Below are 20,601 nucleotides of genomic sequence, written 5' to 3'. Positions count from 1 at the left end.
GGCACCAGAAATAAAAAATGCAGGGTTAAGAGACTTAATCAAGATCATGGTGGAAACGTAGCACAAATGCAATTCCAAACCTAACCGCTCAGGGAATCAAGGGAGGGTGGGATTGGGGAGGGAGAGAAAGGAATGGTTCCATTTTTTCACAGCTGTACACATCCAATGTTAGGCAACACTGGCTAATATGCCTGCCCAACTGAAAGAATTAAAAGAGAATTGAAGGCCAACTGCAAAATTCTTTAAACAAATGCTTAAAATACTAATAGGATAACAATTTGACTACAGTCGTTTTGTTTTGCTATACTTGTGTTAAAAATATTAAAAAAAACAAAAACAAACAAACCATGAAAAATAACCCCACAAAAAAAATCCCCACTACCACTACCCCCAAAAAAAACCAAACAAACTGCTGAATAAATTGTTGTTAGCCCAAACTGGTCCAATTGTTCTCTTGAAAAGATATAGCCAAATGATACTGCTGTTTCCTGGCAATTTAGGTCTCTTTCTTTTCAGTTTGTAAGAGCAGCGGGTGATTCATTTCCAAGATCTGAACTATTTTGTCATATGCCTCTTTCATATGGATGCCAGAAAATTAAAATATATATATATATATTATACAGCAGGCGAGATGGGGCAGTTTACTTCTGAGCCCTCTCTTTCTGAGGCTGATGCAGTAGTACAAGAAAATGAAGAGATCCAAGCTGATGAATGTGTGGTACTGGTATCAGGGGTGGGGACGTGCCAGGGGGGGGGGGGAGAATGCTGCAGAAGGCTTTATAAAGCAGGGGGCAATGTTCGGCTAGTTTTAATATAACAATATAACAGCAGTCAGAACCTCGTAATTAAAATGACTACTCTACCTCTGCACCGATGCAGGCAGCTCCGGCACCTAAGGAAACAGCTGCAGCTATGCTGATAAAAGCCCTCTCCGTGAGTGGAGTAATGATGATATGCTCAGCAGACCCTTGGTACTCGTAACCGTAGGTGAACTCAGAGTCACCAATCTGTTAACAAAATATATTGTTTAAAAAAAAAAAAAAAAAAGGTCAATATGTATTATCTGGTACACAACAAGAGTCACACACATCAGAGACTGTGGGTCCAGTCAGGTTTCATGACTGCCATTTCGTCACTCTTCCCTTGTGAGGTTTAGATAAATATTTTATGCACTGTTCAGGGCCTCTGTGGAAAAAGGTGGTAGCTTCAAATTCTGTTTGGATAAAAACATTAAGGGGCGGATTTTCAAAGGCCCGCGCGTCGGCGCACCTATTTTGCATAGGCCGCCGGCGCGCGTAAAGCCCCGGGACGCGCGTAAGTCCCGGGGCTTCCTGGCGGGGGCGTGTCGGGATGACGCGGCCTTTGGGGGCGGGGCGGGGCGTTTCGGGGGCGGCGACGTGGGCGTGGTTTCGGCCCGGGGGCGTGGCCGTGGCCTCCGGAACAGCCCCCGGGACCGGACCGCGGAGCGGGGCAGCCGGCCGATGCGCGCAAGGGTAAGGGGGGGTTTAGATAGGGCCAGGGGGGTGGGTTAGGTAGGGGAAGGGAGGGCGAAAGAAAGTTCCCTCCGAGGCCGCTCCGAAATCGAAGCGGCCTCAGAGGGAACAGGCAGCGCGCGCTGGGCACAAATGTGCACCCCCTTGCGCGCACCGACCCCGGATTTTATAAAATCCAGCGTACTTTTGTTTGCGCCTGCTGCGCGAACAAAAGTACGCACTCGCGCAAGTTTTTAAAATCTGCCCCAAAGCCAATCATTCACTGAAAGCAGGAGGAGTCATAACATGAAGACGCAAGGAGGGAGACTCGGAGGAAATACTTCTTTACTAGCGGACTGGCAGGGGTGGAGGTAACCAAAACTGACAGAAATTAAGGATGCTTGCGACAGATACAGAGCTGGTGGTGGTAAGGGCAAGGGAAGGAGAGGACCAGTGATCAAGTGGGGATCAGCGAGGATAGGCAACTGGAGAGACTGGGTGAGCCAAGCAGCTTTCATTTTCTGACAACGACTGTGTCACTACGATAGCTACCCTGACGGCGACATCCATGTTATCTTCAGCTTCATAGCACAGAGGAAGAGCCAGCTTTGAAAATGATGAACCTTGTGAAGTAAGGCGCTGCACCACATCCCTCTGCAATTACAAGAGGGAAACGATCACCGGATTCTTGGCATAGAGTAGACTGATGAACAAATCTACTTCAGATGGGGTCAAAAACTAGTGATCTTAATAAACACACGTAATAATCTGAGTACTCCCCAACAGGTGAGATTTATTGGCTCATAATTATTGGTAGCAAAAACAATCTCTGAAAATGAAGAGAAAACAAAGGAGAAATTATTATCAGGTAAGTAATTTCCTTTCCATTAGTAAGGGCAGGTCAATCCCAATGAGGGGTTCTGCACCTCTGCCAGCAGATGGAGACGGAGCAAAAGCTGATGTCATGTATATATAGTCCCACCCTGACATCAGTCCACCAGTATTCTCTAGAAAAGCCAAACTGTGCCCAAACCTGATTAAACTCGAACATTATTAACAACAATCAACCATTCATGTTTCTCAACCAACAGGAACACTGAGCTCAGCCAAAAGAAGGAACATATTTAGCAAACACTAAGGTCTAGAGAAGCCACTTACCAGTTTTCAAATAAGAGCAGGAATCATACTCTGCATAGCTCACCTGAAGAAAGGCCAACCACAAATTTAATCATTGGCAGCTGAGGGCAGATCTGAGATTAACCTGCCTTACCAGAGGAAAGGAAATCATCAGGTAAGTAGTAATTTCTCCTTCCTCGGCATTTGGGCAGGTCAATCCCAATGAGTGGGATATACCAAAGCTAATTTTGAAAAGGGCGGGAGGCTGCCAGCGGTCCAGTCAATACCGCCCATGCAAAAGTGACGTCCTCCCTAGCCAAGAAGTAATGCTTGGAGAAGGTGTGCAAAGATGACCATGTCGCCACTTGGCAAATTTCAGCAGGTGACAACAAACGAAGCTCCACCCATGATACCGCTTGAGCCCTCATGGAATTCAGTCTAATCTACAGCTACATAGGCTGCCATAATGACTTCCTTAACCCAGCAGGCAATCGTTGTCCGTGTCCCTGGTACTCCCTGCTTATCTCCACCATGGTAGAAATATAATACTCTTGTAGAAGCCAAAAATCCACAACAAACGAACAAACGATGATTTGGCTGAAGAAGAACTCTATATATGTTCTCTAGCAACCGTCATACATGGCCACAGTAAGCTAGGTGGCTTATATATGCAAGCTCGTATGGCTACTGGGCTTGAATAATCATAGGTTGCAGAGAATTTTGAAAGTGCTGACACTAGGTGCTAAACAACTACTGTGCGAGCACTTATCTGATTCCACATGTAGCAAATAGATGTGTATACTCCTGAAGGGCTGCTCCAACACTGCGGTGTTTCGGAGTATTGGACTCCTTCCTCAGGGATTCTTCAGGTAGGATTGTGCTTATGGTTGAAGCCTTTTAGTTGCAGTCATTATGTGCGCTCGTGGAGTTTCAGTGCACTCGAATAGTGCAGCCTCACGGCGTGTGTGCAGAATGACACACACGCCGTGAAGCTGCACTATTCGAGTGCACTGAAACTCCACGAGCGCACATAATGACTGCAACTAAAAGGCTTCAACCATAAGCACAATCCTACCTGAAGGATCCCTGAGGAAGGAGTCCAATACTCCGAAACACCGCAGTGTTGGAGCAGCCCTTCAGGAGTATACACATCTATTTGCTACATGTGGAATCAGATAAGTGCTCGCACAGTAGTTGTTTAGCACCTAGTGTCAGCACTTTCAAAATTCTCTGCAACCTATGATTATTCAAGCCCAGTAGCCATACGAGCTTGCATATATAAGCCACCTAGCTTACTGTGGCCATGTATGACGGTTGCTAGAGAACATATATAGAGTTCTTCTTCAGCCAAATCATCATATCTCCACCATGGAGCACAAACAGGTGATCAGATTTCCGAACAGCCTCAGTCATCTCCAAGTACCACAGTAAATGACGCTTGGCATCCAAGGGACACAAAAGGCAGTACTCGGCTTCATCTCTGTCCCTGTCCAAGGCAGGCAGAGAAATGGACTGATTCAAATGAAATTCCAAAACCATTTTGTGAAAAAAAGGAGGGCACAGTCCGAAGTTGAACCACACCTGGAGTCATAAAGAGAAAAGGCTCACAGCAAGAAAGAGTCTGCAGCGCAGAGACCTGACGTGCTGAACAGATTGTTACCAGAAAAACTGTCCTCAACAGGGGCGGATTGCAGGAAAATATCAGCCCATGGTATTTTTTTCATACCAGCCCACAAGGTATCGGACTCTCTTGTGCATTTTCCCTGCAGTGCATATTTCTACAGCTCCCAAAAGCAAGTCAAACAGATCTTTGAGAGGTGTATCATGTGACTTAGAGCCTGGCAAAATTGAGTAAAAAAAATCTCCAACATAAATTCCACATTTCTCCTAAATAACTAAGTAGTACAGCATACCTTAGACTTGGGGTGAGCAAACAGCTGCAGTCACCATTCCACCCATGCAATTGGTTAGGCCCCCTACAAGTCTGGTTATATAACATGAAATGTAACCAAACTCAACTCCCCCTCGGGCAAGGGGTCCACAGTCCTCTGTCAGCACTACAGCAGCACCATGGTGGCATGGGCCGGCTTCCCGTGCACATCCCCAAACAGCACCGTGGAGGCATGGGCCAGCTCCTCAGGCACCCCTGACACACACCTACTCTCTCTCTCTCTCAGACATGCACATTCCACTGTTGTGCTGCTGCTCATGTGCTCAAACAGTGAGTGCCTCCACTCCGGTACTGCCAGGACTTGTAAAGTTTTTTCTTGCTACTAGCCCTTTCCCAGCCTGCAGCAGTGGCCCCCTTTTCCCATTACCACCCTTCTTGGCATCTCCACTCTCTAGGAAGCTTACTTTTCATCTCCTTGGCATCTGAAGATATATTTTTAAACAAGTTGGTTTAATCACATTGGTCTTGAAGGAATGCAGGTAGGGCTACTTGCTGATAATCCTGGAGGTGTTCCATGATGTGGGAAGAAGAGGGCTGAAAGGCCCTGATGCTGGGGGGAGAAGGATCATTATTTTTTGCTGTGGCCAATTATAAGGAGGGGCCAGCAGATCGTCAACCAGCAGCGAGGTAACAGAGTGGGAAATTTTCTGGTTGCATCCCGCTAGCACAGGAGGCGAAAGTTGCAAAGGTGAGAGAGGAAGCCACAAGAGTGCTTTCTGCTGCTGCAGTGCTTCTGGGGGAGGGGTGCCTGAGGAGCTGGCTCATGCCGCCATGGTGCTGTTTGGGGATGTGCACGGGGAGCCGGCCCATGCCGCCATGATGCTGCTGTAGTACTGACAGAGGAGCTGTGGACCCCTTGCCCGAGGGGGAATTGGCACTACCTGAGGGAGAACACTCCCACAGGCTCCCAACGTCGTGGGGCGAGGCTGAACAGAAGCAAGGGCCGGCTGGAGCTTCACCAATACCTCTCCTGTTAACTGCAGGTTGAGCCCTTGGGTGTGTAGGGCTAGCTTGACTTAGGTGGGCCCTTGAGAAGATGAAGGATTCGCCAATGTTGTCCGAGGTCAGAAGCCTGAGAATCACCAACGCCAGTCTGAGGTCAAAGCCAGAGAATCAGTCCAGGAGCTGCAGAAGGGGCAACAGGAACAGGACTCGGAAAGGCAGGGACAGGACTCAGAAAGGCAGGAACAAAAGCACAAGAGGCACAGACGAACTCACCGAAGTAAGCAGACTCATTGCCAAGTTGAAGATCCTGAAGACGAAGGTCCAATATATGCTTCCCTGTCCCTGACGTCATCTCTGGGGCTGGTTGAGCTTCATTGGTGCTTGGCCCTTTAAAAGAGATAGGAGGCATGGCCGCGCACCTAGGGAGGCCCCAACCCGGAACAGCAGCCTACAGTGTCATCCCGCGGCGTCGAAGGAATCGGGGACTGCTGTTGGAGACGACTTCTTTGTCAGCAGTGACCGGGGAGGAGCCTGAGGCCGGCAGCACGTGGCAGGGCCGTCCTCCTGCAGGACTCCTGACGCTGGCAGAAGAGGTGACGGGGCCAGCCGCGGCCGCTATGCCTATCAGCTGCGTTGGGAAGACCTCAGGAAGGCAGCCTATGCCACCGCGGTGCTGTTTGTGGAGGTGCATGGGGAGCTGGTCCATGCCGTCATGGTGCTGCTTGGGGAGAAAAGCGGGAAGCCAGTCCACACTGCCACAGCTGTCACCTCCATCATAAAAATTAGACAGCAGACCAAAAAGAACCTCGGGAGAAGCTCCAGCTCTGCAAGGCTGGTGTTGGTCGCATTGGTTCTGTGAACATAGAGCCACTGTGACCAACATATACCAACCCACGTAATTGGCCGGACTGGCCCACCAGGGCATGCCTGAAACCCCAATAGGCCAATCCGTCCCTGATCATCAAGGTAAGCAGCTGCAAGGAAAGAGTACGCAATGGTCAAAAAGTCAGACCTGCCAAAAACTCGAGGACCAAATTAAGATCCCATAGAGGCACTAAAAGCCACAACGAGGGGCGAAGATGCTTACCTCCCTGCAAGAAACAGGACAGGTCTGGATGGGAAGACAAAGGCCCTCCATTGACTCTCCCCCTATAACAAGCCAGGGCTGTAACTTGAACCTTCAAGGTGTTAAGGACCAAACCCTTAAGCAAGCAGTCTCGTAAAAATCAAAGGAATATCCACCTTGAGCAGTTGAGTACCTCGCTCAGAACACCAGGCTTCAAAGACCCTCCCAAACTCTAACATAGGCTATAGAAGTAGAATATTTTTGGGCCAGAAGAGTCAAACTTACTGCAGGTGAAAAACCCCGCTTCAACACCAAGCCCTTTCAATGGCCAAATCTTAAGACAGAATCGATCCCGATCCTTGTGCAGCATGGGCCCCTGACGTAACAGATCTGACTGAGATGTTAGCCTGAGGGGACTGCCAACCAGAAGTCTCTGGAGATTGGCATACCATGGCCTTCAAGCCCAATCCAGAGCCACCAAAAGGATGTTGTTGGCTTGACTTGCAATCTTCTGGACCAGCCTGCCTATCAGAGGCCAAGACAGAAACGCATGCAGAAGGACGCAGAGCGGCCACTCCTGAACAAAAGCATCGATACCTATTGCTTTTGGGTCTCGCCTGAAGAAGTGTGGAACCTTTGTATTGTTGAAGATCACAAACAGATTTAGATCCAGTAGGCCCCAGTGGGTCACCAGTAGCTGAAAGACCTCATCTGCCAGCTCCGATTCTCCTGGGTCCAAGTTTCTGCTGCTGAGGAAATTGGCTCTGATATTGTCCTTTCCAGCAATGTGAGAGGCAGATATGCTTAGGAGATGCTGCTTCTCCCACACCATGGGTGTATCTATCTCCTCCAACACTTGTTGACTCTTGATTCCACTCTGATGATTGATGTAAGCCACCGTTGTTGCACTGTTGGACATTATCTGGACCGCCCGAGCCTCTAGCCACCCAGCGAACTGCAGGCATGCCAACCGAACGGCTCATGCCTCCAGTCTATTGATGTTCCACTGCTGCTCTGCTGCATTCCAGTGCCCTTGCACCACCAACTCCTGACAGTGAGCCCCCCAACCCCAGAGGCTCGAATCTATCATGAATACCAACCAATCCGGCATTGTCAGGGAAATTCCCTTCCTGAGATGATCTGTGTATAACCACCAGTCCAACTGAGATCTCATCTCTAACGGAAAGAGCAACCTCACCGCAAACTTCTGCGACTGCGGACTCCATCAGGAGAGCAACGTGTGCTGAAGAGGGTGTATATGTGCCCTCGCCCAGGGAACCACTTCTAAAGCAGCAGCCATCAATTCTAGGACCTGTAGATAAAAGTACACGGTCGAATAAACAAAGTTCTGCAGGGATCAAACTCACAGCATCAACATGTTGATCCAAGATTCTGGCACAAATACTCTGCCCTGCCTTGTATTTAATAGAACCCTGAGATACTCCAGGGTCTGAGATGGCTGCAAATTGCTCTTGGCCAGATTCACCACCCAGCCTAGCTCCTACAGCAAGGATACCACCCTGGGGGAAACGCAAAAACTCTTTTCCACTGTCTTGGCTCGAATCAATTAGTTGTCCAGAAAAGGGTGAACTAAAATGCCCTCCTTGGGAAGGGCTGCTGCTACCACTACCATGACCTTGGAAAAGGTCCTGAGCACCATGGCTAGTCTGAAAGGCAAGAATAGCAAATCAGAGGAACCGCTGATATTCTGCTGGATGGGACTATGCAGATACACTTTAGTCAGATCCAGAGATGCGAGTACTCCCCTGCTTGAACAGCCATTATAACAGAGTGCACCTTTTCCTTCCTGAAAAGTGTGACTTGTAAATGTTGATTGATGCCCTTGAGATCCAGTAAGGATCGAAATGACCCTTCCTTCTTGGGCATGACAAAATAAATGGAATAATGGCCCATATTTTACTGCAGTTCAGGAACGGGAATCACAGATTCAACAGTCCCCTTCCTCACCAGGAGAACCACCCCCATCATCATTGGTATCATCATGATTTACCTGCATTTGAACTCTGACAGACCACATTGCACCATGCCGCTTGACCATGGAGACAGGCAGAGGTGCACTCAGAGTGCACAGAACTTCCTTAGTAGGTACTGCTGATTCAGAAAACCAGCCCTGTAAAAATGTCTGCAATCCCTGGAAGTATTCTATCCAGGAAAAGGAGGATGGGTCCATTCCAGGTCCCACAGGACTGAACCTGACATCCTGAGAGCTAGTGACCCTGAGGACTCGACTCATGGTTCAATCAAGGGAGGGGACACCCCTGCAATGTCTCCCTTGGTCCCACTCCCCTCAGACTGAGGAGAGGGACCATCGCTGGCAAAATCAGGAGGAGGTAAATCTCCCTGAGCATACAGGCAGCGCTGACACAGGATTAAAGAAAGCTCCGGCTAAATGGCATGCAGCACAAATAGGTGCTTAGTATTCTTTGCCGTGGGCACCATGCTGTACGTGCAGACCAATAAAGGATCATGCCTAGATTATATACGCATATAAGCTGCACCCAAAATGGACATACAAAAAATGCTTGTCCAAGCACAAGCGTCCAGAAGGAAGAATGACCAAACTGGACACACAGACAAGAACAGACGCATACACGGATGCGCAGGCGTCCACTGATGGCCTGCAGCAAAAATCACGGGAAACTACCTCATGGCCTACCATACACCAAAATGGGAGAAGCCTGGTAACAAGGCCTAGCCAAATAGCTGCTCAACCCACTATCTCCTCACCTCACAGAACTCCCCTGAGATGTGAGCGGGACAGCCGAACACTGAGGAAACAGACCCTTCTCCTGCTTTCATCCTTTTTGTGTTTTTGTGTTTTTTTTAAGTAAAAAACATTTACCTGAGCTCAGCCCTCCCTGGCTGAGAGCAGAAATGGGTCCTGGCTAAAACCATCAATGCCGAGCCTCTCTTGGCCTGCAACCACTAATTCGAATTTAGGTCCATGTCAGTCAAGGCTACCAGACTGAAGACACTCTACTGAGGGAGGGACCACACTGTATCTCCTCAGAAGGCAAGTGGTGCTACATAGACATCTGGACTTTCTGATATCTCCTTTCCAACTTCTTTCTTCTTTTCTTCTTTTTATTTATTAACTCACAGGGAATCCCCCGTAGGGAAATGCATGTCCAGTCTGCTGGAGACGGAGAATACTGGCAAGCTGATGTCAGGGCAGGACTATATGACCAGGACATCAGCTTTTTCTTTGTCTCCATCTGCTGGCAGAGGTGCATATAACCATTCACTGGGATTGACCTGCCCAAACGCTGAGGAAACTTTTTAAATTTGTTTAGATTTCATTGGTAGCTTAAGGACGAGTTATATTTGGATACAATAGCTATTTCCCTGTCCCCAGGAGACTTACAATCTAAGGTCATTTATTAAGCTGCATTAGGGCTTTACCATGCAATAAATGCCTTAATGCAAAAATAATGCACAATATTTCAAATAATGCACATTCTTGCCCTTGTCAAACCCAGCACAAGGCGAGAATGGTAATAAGCGGATTTGCATGCAAATAAGATCACCACTAAATTTGATGCAAATAAAATACAACCTGCATGAAAAGTCACAAGCCGCATTATTTTAAGGAAAGATAGCTACAATTCAAAAGATATAGCTAACTTTCCCCGAGTTGGTAATTCACATCCCAGTGCTCCTGGGGTTCTCCTTGAAGGGCTCGGGTGACCCAAATATTCCCTCCCTCAAGTCATGTGAAAACCTATAGGGATTTTGATACCCCCTGTCCCATTCCCTCCCGCTGCTTGAGGACCAAAGTATTTAAATTTAAAAAAAAAGTGAAGAGGTGTGATTATAGTTATAAAAAAAAAAAATCCTGAAAAGTTCAGTGTTCTCCACATATAGTTCCCATAATAAGATTTCCAGTGGCTACATTTTTCCCCACTCAGATGATCCAGCCCTGCTTTAACTTACTAGATGCATGGAGATGTAAATCCTGCTTTTCTTAGGATAAAGTTTTAAAAATTACGAGTCCACAGATGCCATGGTAAAACCAAAACAAGATCAACTTGCTGACTGGGGGAATTGGGAGTGTCTGACAACCTTATGGCATAACAGCTTCTGAACTACAGAAACACTACAAAATATATTATCCAAAATTATTTTTGTAATAAAAGTACATAAATAAAAGTACCTGATACAACAAAAGAAGAATATGATTGGTAAGCTTAAGAGTATTCCCCGAAGGCATGCCATATTTATCTTGATATTCAGCTGTCAGACGTCCGTTATCATGACTTGCACTGCCGCTCCCTGAACTCTCCATACTTTCAAATGACTGAAAAGATTTTAACGCTGAAAGATTGAAAACTCCTATTATTCTCGGATTCTCAGGCCATTTAGTGACAAAATATTCACACAAGGCGAGTCAGTTTTACTAGCAGTAATACACCCAGAGAGTTTCCTCAACCTTTCATCCACACATAGCACGGTCCATGAAATAAATAAATAAATGGAAAAATAAATAGATAAATAAATAAATAAATAAAAGAGTGCATCCTCCATAGGGATAAGATAGCAAAACATGAGGACTCCCACCACCACCCCCTCCACCATACATAATAGAAGCTTCACGGATAGCGGCAACATATCACACCAAATCAAGAGGAATTACTTAGGAAAAATCAGAACTGCATTTCCAGCCATACAATGGACTGGTTCAGCTTGTCCTCCTCAAAAGGGAGCTATATGGTTGCCCTGTTCAAGGATTACTAAACTGTACATTTGAACTGAAAAAGGCACGGGGGTTTTAGGCTAATTTCCGCAAAAAAAAGGCAGTTTATGAAATCATCATGTCTATGGGTGTGGCGTGTGCTTCTTAGCGTGCTATCCACACTAAAATGTTCAGTACATGTCTGGCATCCAAAGGGATATTGGAAATGGGGATTTTTTTGTTTGTTTGTCTGTTTGTTTGTTTTTATCCATGCGTGTTTGCTCATCTCAGAAAGTAAGTTCTATTTGTTCTGCGTGAAACTTCCTTGTCTGGATCGCAAGAATCGTTGTTTCTTAATGTGGGGGCTTAACTCAATTATTTTATAGGGACTGGACTGTTTTTGACTTGTTATCCATGACTGGATATTAACAATCCCTCCAAAAACTGACTTTACAAATCACGACCTAGAGATATACACATCACTGCAGAGGAAAAGAAAACATGTCAGGCTCCATTTTTTTTTTTTTTTTGGAACATGATCTGAATCTCATCCGACTAACTGGAACTATAGCATTTTTTCCTTATACAGCAATGCACCATTTTTTTTTTTAATCTGTTCAAATTCTGGAAAAAAAAAGTCCTGAAAGAGCAAAATGTGAAACAGCACAAATACAGCAGAACTGACTGAAGATGTTCTGGCTCAGATTCTGATCAAGTTAATTGGACTTCGGACTACTTTTCTTTTTCATTAGAAAAAGGTTACAATTTACTCATGTTTCTCAAAATCTCATAAAATGTCATGAAAGATCACAAATAGGAGCATGCACAGTCTTTTCTCTCTGGATCCAAACTGGGAGTCCATTTGATAGCTTTGGATTGTCATTTATTTGAAAGAATAACGTTTAGATCTACCTGGGCATCCCAAACTTGCCCTGGTAAACTCTCAGACAGATGGGTGTTCAGGATATCTGCAATGAATATGCATGATATAAATTTGTATATATCAGGTCTCTAATGTATGCAAATTTATTTCATGTATATTTACTGTGTATATGCTGAAAACCAGATTGGCCCTGGTTTAGACAAATTGCTCTCAATCCTGGTTCTCATGGCCAGCAGACAGGTCTGGTCATCATAACACTTATTTTCATTATACTGAATGCACACGAGAGAGATACACTTCTATATTTGAGCTCAGAAAAAGTGACAATTTGCATATTTTAGTTACCCTGGAAACCAACCTATTACGGGGGAGGATGGAATGCATTACAAAGATCAGAGTTGAGAATCACTGGATGAGACTTATCAACCCATCTTAAGAACAGGTACTCAAGGAAAACAAACAGGTTGGAACCAGACTTTGGTCAGCAAGAATTTTAGATCTTAATTTGGAATTGATAATATCCATCAATGGGGCATTCATGTAAACCTATTTAGTGCTGACAGAATACAGAATTGAATCAGGAAATTATTTCACAAACACTCTGAAATGCTTTTACTAACAACATTAAGCTATTTAATGTGAAGGCTTCCGTTCTGCCCAAGCTCATTTTGATCAGAGCTACATGTAGGCCTTTCTTGAAATGAGGTATATCTGGGATTGTAAGTACAAACACTACACCAGAACATTCCGGTGACATTTAAAACACTTTTATGGATATTCTGTTCCCAAAGGCGGCCAAAATAGATCAATGGACGCCAACTAAGATCATTATGTATGACTTACCTTTCCCATTTTCTTCCTTCTCTGCCTCTGAGGTTCTTTCAGCACAGTGAAAGTCTTTCTGGGGAATTTCATTTAATATCTTGGCAGCATGCTCAATTCTTCCTGTCAGATCCTTGAGGCATTCCTATAAATAAAAGGGTAGAATGTTTTATTGTAAAGAGTCAGCAAAAGAACTCTGCAGAACAATGTCCTTACTCAACTACATTATTATTAAAAAAAAGTATGGTACTTTTCTTCCTTCCTGAAGTTTTAGTGTGTGTGTGTGGGGGGGGGGGGGGGGGGGAGGGGGGGGAGAAGTGGGGAAATTACATTTTCTATCACAACTAAACAGCTCCTCTTAAGAACAAATATTACAGTATTGTTCATAGCAAAGATCTTTATGAAAAATAGAAAATCCATTTTCTTAAATCAGTTTTAATGGGAGTTAGTCACAGATTATTGAGTTAGTCTAATTAACAAAAAACAAAAATCGTCTACAACTTGTTTGACTTATTTCTACATATTCCTAAATCCACTGAAATTTAGTCAGTAGTTGGACCAAAACAAAATTGTGTCTTTTTCTTTGGAGAATTAAGTAATTTTGAAGCTGAAAAATTACTAAATAAAATACTGGGGAGCGGAAATCTGCATTCGGTAAGCAACAAATTTAGATTGTAAACAAATAAAAGATCACTTGCTAGTGAGTGGTCCCACTAAGTTGAAATGTCTGTACAGATATTTATTTATTTATTTATTTTATTTATTGGTTTTTATATACCGCCGTTTATCAAGATATCACGTCGGTGTACAGAGAACATAATAACATACGCCTAAGCGTTATACATAAAACAAGATAGTAAGGGTTAACTATAAGCCTAAACATTATACATTAAACAAGTTAATAATGGTAAAACAATTATAAAGAACATCTCAAAGTTGGGGAGGCAAACATTGGTTAAGCTAGTTAAATATGCGTAGCAAAGTGTAATTAATAGGAAAAACAACTTAGGATATTACTTAAGAGTAGCTTAAATATTTACATTGGAGAAAATACCTTAGTAAGACGGGGAAAGATAGGGAGTGGAAAGGTAGGGGGAAAGGGTAGAAAACTGGGAGAGAAGGGCTGAATCAGGCTTTACATGTAGGGGGAGGCGATACGTGAGAAACAGGAGCGTATCCAAAGGGGAAGGTGGCAGGGATATATAGGGAAGGTGGTACCTATAAGATCATCTAGGGCTATAAGGAGATGAAAAGGAAGGGTGGGAGGAAGGATAAAGAGAGAGAGGAAAGGCAAATGGAAGCTTTGAGGGAGAAGATTAGAATCATGTGTAAGCTTGAGTGAATAACCATGTCTTGAGTTTTTGTTTAAATGAATCCTCCAAATAACAAGAGAAAAAATCTTAGGCACTACCAATATTATACAAAATATAAGGTGAAATAAAAAAGTAATCATAATCCTACAACTCAGATTTTACTCAATTGTTTATTTTCAATTCAAGGCAGCAATTAAAAAAAAAAATCTACCCAACCAGAGTTTTGGTTTGTAATATTTCTGCCCACTTCTATTTTATGCTGAAAGAGCATTAAATTCTGACCCCTAAATAATGAAAAACTGAAAAGGAACAACATAAAAGTGGTAAGATGTTGACCAAGTAATTTAATTCATGAAGCTTCACTTATATGACCACAATAAGAACAAGTACTTAAATGTAAAGGAAAATTGGTTCTTACCTGCTAATTTTCGTTCCTGTAGTACCAAAGATCAGTTCAGACTCCTGGGTTTTGCCTCCTTGTCAGCAGATGGAGACAGAGAACGTTTCACTGACACTGTACATAACCCAGTGTACCACCTGCAGTCCCTCAATACTGACCTGTACCCAAGCCAAGATGACAGCAACAACCATAAATTTCTAAGCAAGCTTCTAAGCAAACTCTCCTCCAACAAGCCGGAAGAAGTTCAAGTTGCCCAAAAAGACAATAGAAAACTCGCTTCCCAAATTTAACATAAGCAATCAGCACTGAAAACCTCCAACAACTCCGCACTATATACAAAGGAACAGTACGAGCAGTGGACTCTCCACACACCCCACCCCACCCTCAGTAAATGAGCAGGTCTCTGGACTGATCTTCGGTACTAGAGGAAAAAAAATTAACAGGTAAGAACCAATTTTCCTTTCCTTGGACATACCCAGATCAGTCCAGACTCCTGGGATGTACCTAAGCTTCCCTTAACTCGGGTGGGACGTGGAGAGTTCCGCTCGTAGAATACTGTCACTAAAGCACATGGAAGCCGGACTCCTGACATCCAAGTGATAATGTCTAGGAAAAGAGGGCAACGACGTCCCAGTAGCCGCCCAGCAAATTTCATGCAGAGACACCTGCTGTGACTCAGCCCAGGAAGTCGCCTGAGAACACGTCAAGTACGCCCCTAAACCCCCCCGGCAGCTGGTGCCCTTTAGAAATGTAAGTTGACTTGATCACATCCTTCAGCCACCGCATAATTGTAGATTTAGATGACTTATTTATCTTCTTTGGACCACTCTACAGTACAAAGAGGTAATACGATCTAAAAGAAGTGATGCGATCTATGAAAATCATAAGTGACCTTTAGTTACCTCAATAATGCATGCCTCCAATCTAAGAACCTAAGCTCCCCGCATGAGGCATAGATGAATCCAAATCCATAAAAGCTGGAAGCCCTACTGTCTAACTAAGATGGAACACCAAGACTACCTTAGGCAGAAAAGAAGGCACCATGCATAAAGATACCTCCAAATCAGACATCTTTAGGAAGGGATCTTGACATGACAGTGCCTGGAGCTCTGAAATTCTCCTGGCTGAACAAATAGCCACCAAGAAAACTACTTTAAGAGTCAAGTCCTTAACCATAGCTCTCTTTAGTGGTTCAAACCGAGCTTCACACACTCAATCATCTGTGAAAAAAGAAAAACATCTTTTTTTTTTTTACTCTCTCTCCAGACTGCAGGTTTTACACTATCTACCATCTGCTGGAGACAGAGAAATACTGAGGGACAGCAGGTGGCACACTGGGTTATGTACAGTGTCAGTGAAACTTTCTCTGTCTCCATCTGCTGACAAGGAGGCAAAACCCAGGAGTCTGGACTGATCTGGGTACATACAGGGAAAGAACAAGTTGCATTTTTTGATATTTTAATAGAACAATGTTAGGATATTATTCTCACTTATACACAAGAAAGGAATAATGAATTCTTTATATATTTATATAAATATTTGTTTTCACTGGTGTAAGATTGTGATCGTTTGATATTCTAGATCAGGCTTTTTACTATGCGAGGCCTCCATAATATCTCAACAAATTTTAACATGCAGTCATGGACTGCCATTCTGTGTGCTTCCCACAACTTGTCTGGCCTCTATTCCATGAAAATTATATATTAAAAAATAAAACTAAAAATATCTAGCATGTTAAATCATGACGATGCTTCACTGTCTTACAATGTCTTGACTTTTAGAGCTGTAACCTGCATTATCACCCAACAAGATTAGGCTGATCCAGGGAGGGGGGGGGGGGGGTAAGGATCATAGTCATTGCATAATGGCAATACCTAGAGGCCCAGCTTAGAGCCCAGACTTGCAGGTGCATTGCCCTGAGCCAAGAACTGTTGCTGCAGTGATTGGACTTAAAAATGAGATAGGAGGATATATATAAAATGGGGGTGGGGGTAGGAGGGCATATCCGGCTAATTGCGAATGAAGGCTCATGATGCCTGGTTCCAGCTTTAGTTCCAAAAAGAGCTGGAAGTACAAAGAAGCAGGAATAAAACTGTCATATCTTTAAAAATAAGAAGAAGAAGAATCCTAGAATGAAAAGGAAAAGCTCCCAGCATTACTTGAGAAAACCAGGATCAGCTTTGTCTGGTTGACCTGAGTCAGATGGCAACACCAGCCCTCAATGCAGAATCTACATTTTTCCTAATACCAAGTTTCTTATGACCCAATGACAGAAGTAATGACTTAAAGAGCTTCCAAGAAATAAAGAAACACAGTGTCTATGAATTAAATAAATAAATAAATATATATGATATATATATATAATATACCTGGATAAACTCTTTGATCTTGCTGCTTTCGCCTAAACGTTGAAAGATGTTTGTGAATTTGATGCGGGTGACGAGCTGTGCCACCTCACTAAGGCTGGTTAGTACCCAGTTGCTCTCCCTTTGTTCATCCATGGCCAAATCTCCGTCCCCAGCTTCCAGAGAGGCGAATTCTTGTGTTGATCTGGGAGCTGGACTTTCTTCTAGGAAACAGTTGAATCATTACGATTTAATAACCAGCAGCTATTCGTTTATAAAAAAAAATAAAATTTGATGTACGCTAATCGAACAGTGGTTACCAAACCTGTCCTCGGGCATGTGTGCCTTCTACCCCCCCCCCCCCCCCAACTTAGGTTTTCAAGATATCCGCTATGAATATGCTCGAGTCATATTCACATATGGTAGAAGCAGTGTATGCAGCTGTGCCTTATGCATATTCATGGCAGATATCCCAAAAGCCCAACCAGCTGGTTGTCCCTGGAGACAGTTTTGAGAACAAATACCCTAGAGCCTGTTGAATGCAAATCGCTTCAGTTGTTTTACACCAAAACGATAACTCTCAAGCTCAAACTTCAAGGTGATATTCTGTTAGGGTTACAGGCTGACCCAGCCCTTGGTTTTTCCCCATCCCATGCAGGGATGTCCATCTCTGATTTTTTTTTTTTTTACATTGATTTCCTTAAAAAAAAAAAAAAAAATCTGAATTACAATTCCATGTGTGCAATAGGGTAAACCCAGGACTGGATTAGCTTTTTCAGCTGACCTGGGATGAGCCATCAAACCCTATCTTGTACCCAGGTAGGAAAAATGATAACGGGGATGGAACAGCTCCCCTATGAGGAAAGGCTAAAGAGGTTAGGGCTGTTCAGCTTGCAGAAAAGACATCTGAGGGGGGACACGATAGAAGTCTATAAAATCATGAGTGGAAGAGAACAGGTAAATGTAAATTGGTTATTTACTCTTTCAAAAACTACAAAGAATAAGGACACTAGAAGTTAGTAAGTAGCACATTCAAAACAAATCAGGGAAAATTCTTTTTCACGTAACACATGATTAAGCTTTGGAATTCATTACTGGAGGATGTGGTTAAGGCAGTTAGCATAGCTGGATTCAAAAAGGGTTTGGACAAGTTCCTGGTGAAGTCCATAAACTGTTATTAACTAAGTAGATAGGGACGGTAACTTTCAAACCAGAGCGCAGGTGCACATTTGTGCATGTGCATCGGCCTGCATCCAGGGACACGGCCATTTTATAACATGCACGCCTATATGCACACATGTTATAAAATAGCCTGGCCACGCGCACATGTGCGCCTAATTTTAAGTGGCCTCACGCATGAGCATGCAAATTCTGCTTCTGCCGCATAAGTCAGGGATTTTAAAAGGTGCACATGCCCATGCCATTTCCAGTTTACCAGTTCATCCATCAGTTCACCCAGTTCACCAGGTCCTCCAATACCCCTGGTTTGATAGCCTACACTCCCCTCAGTTACCCCAGACCCTTTAAACCCCTCAGAAATTGCTTGATCCTTTTATTTTATGACTTGCATGTCATCCATAGAAGAAGTAAAGTTACGCAGCAGGGGTCCTTGGCACACATGCCCGGGTGTGTAAATATTTACTCGCACATCTCTTGGCCAGGCCCTGAAACGTCCATGTCCTGACCAGATCCTGCCCACACCCCACCCTTTTTTGGAAACTTTTGAGATGCGAGCGGCATTTACGTGCGTATATGGGTGCTTTTTAAAATATGTTTAGAGCACACTAGTCCGACTTCTTCGTGCACCCCATAATTGTTGCACGCACTGGGCTTTTAAAATTCACCTTTTTAGGGCATAGCCACTACTTATCACTGCGATATAGCAGCATGGGATCCATTTACTGTTTGAGATCCTGCCAGATATTTGTGACCTGGATTGGCAACTGTTGGGAACAAGATGCTGGGCTTGATGGAGCCTCGATCTGACCAAGTATGGCATGTTCTTATGTTATGTTTTAGAACTGCTAGGAGTGCACAAGATGGTCGGCGTTAATTGCTGTGTGCACCACACATTATCCAGCATGGATTTCTTTTTATTCCTTTAACAACTCAGTAACTGAAAAGTTCTCTCAGATAAAAACTCTACCACTACTAGGGTTGCCACCTGAGTCAGGTCAACCCCAAAAGGCTGATCTGGTCCTGGTTTTCAACTGACTGCATCTATGGGCTAATAGTTCCAATTGCTCTAGAAAAGGCAGAGACCACATATGACCATAAATGCGATGCAAAGGGAGCAAACCCAGAGCTGGATGTGGCTGAAATTTAAGAATTTTTTTTTTTTATTATTTCTTGTGACTTTGGATAAGTCACTTCACCTTCTATTGTTTCAGATAGAAATTTAGGGCCTGATTTACTAAGGCTTTTCTCCCATTCAGGCCGATGTAATATGGCGTGCCCAGCATTGCGCACTTCTTAACCCTTGACTGGATGCGCATTTTGGACGCACTAGAATAACTCCCGATGCAATAATGGGATTAGTGCATCCAAAACATGCATCCAAACAGGCACATAGCTAATAGTACTCGTTGCATGTAAATGCCATGTAGATGAGGTTTATTAGCTATTACCCCCAATATAGAAAATCGCCACTTGGCTAATGCACCCTTTCTGACACGGCAAATTTAATGCCAGCCCAGAACTGGTGTTAAGTCTTGCCGAGAGTCAAGGGTGCATTAGTGATTGTTTAAAATCAAGAAACCCTCACCAGGGAGATAGAGAGGATGCAGCTTAGCGCAAACAGGAGAAGAAAGGCCCCTAAATTTCAAGGTTGAGAGAGAGTAATGCCAGTGGCTGGGAGAGGAAGTCGTACCACAGTCACTGAGCTAAAAGCTGTCTGCAGCTGCTTAGACTACCAGAGTAGCATGAGAAGCAGCCTCCCGGGAGCAAGGTGCTGACAGGGGTCTCGGGGCTGTAGCAGCGTGTTACAATTCCTCCCGTAGCTGGAGCTACGGGAGGCCTCTCACCTTTCTCTGGAGGCCGCTCTGAAGCAGGGGCCTTGCCTGATCTGATTGCCCAGGTTTTGCTCCATGGCCTGGGAGGCCTTCGACATCTTCGGGGCCTGCCTGAGGCCTGCTTCATTCTTCCTCTGGACTTAATGGTTTGGGCCCCGCCCTTCTTCCTAGGGTTTGGCCCGCAGCTCTTCTCTCCAGTTATAGGTCCAGCCAGGTGTGGCTCATCTGAACTCCTCCCAGGGAGTTGCTTGTTTCCTGTCCTATAAAAGGACTTTCTCTTCTCTCAGTCCTTGCTTTGGCAAGGGGCTAGTCTTCCTAGGCTATGTCTCCCTTGGACTTCCCGGTTGTTCCAGTGTTCCTGATGTGTCTGGTCCAAATGCCAGCATGTGGGACCTGTGCCTCCGAGTGTCTCCTCCTGTGTTCTTAGTCTTCAGATTCCTCGTTGCCTTGCCTAGTTCTGACTCTGGAGGATCTGAGGGGGTTCCACTACCCTGTGCTAAGTGTCTTTCCGCTTCCTTGGACTTCCTGTTTGTTCCACTGTTCCTGATGTGTCCAGTCCAGACGCCAGCATGTGGGACCCGTGC

General features: G+C 44.5%; 1 protein-coding gene across 1 annotated transcript in view; it reads right to left on the bottom strand.

Annotated features, from left to right (window-relative positions):
• Positions 1-20,601, bottom strand: part of LOC115096908 (dynein beta chain, flagellar outer arm-like) — a 630,228-nt gene that overhangs the window by 431,128 nt on the left and 178,499 nt on the right. The window contains 5 exon segments of the mRNA XM_029612190.1: positions 864-1,007; positions 2,025-2,126; positions 10,725-10,885; positions 12,970-13,093; positions 17,031-17,230. Coding sequence (XP_029468050.1) covers positions 864-1,007; positions 2,025-2,126; positions 10,725-10,885; positions 12,970-13,093; positions 17,031-17,230 — 731 coding nt within the window.

Source organism: Rhinatrema bivittatum, chromosome 8, assembly GCF_901001135.1.
Source record: "Rhinatrema bivittatum chromosome 8, aRhiBiv1.1, whole genome shotgun sequence".
Taxonomy (NCBI): Eukaryota; Metazoa; Chordata; class Amphibia; order Gymnophiona; family Rhinatrematidae; genus Rhinatrema; species Rhinatrema bivittatum.
This window is presented reverse-complemented; position numbering and strand designations above follow the sequence as displayed.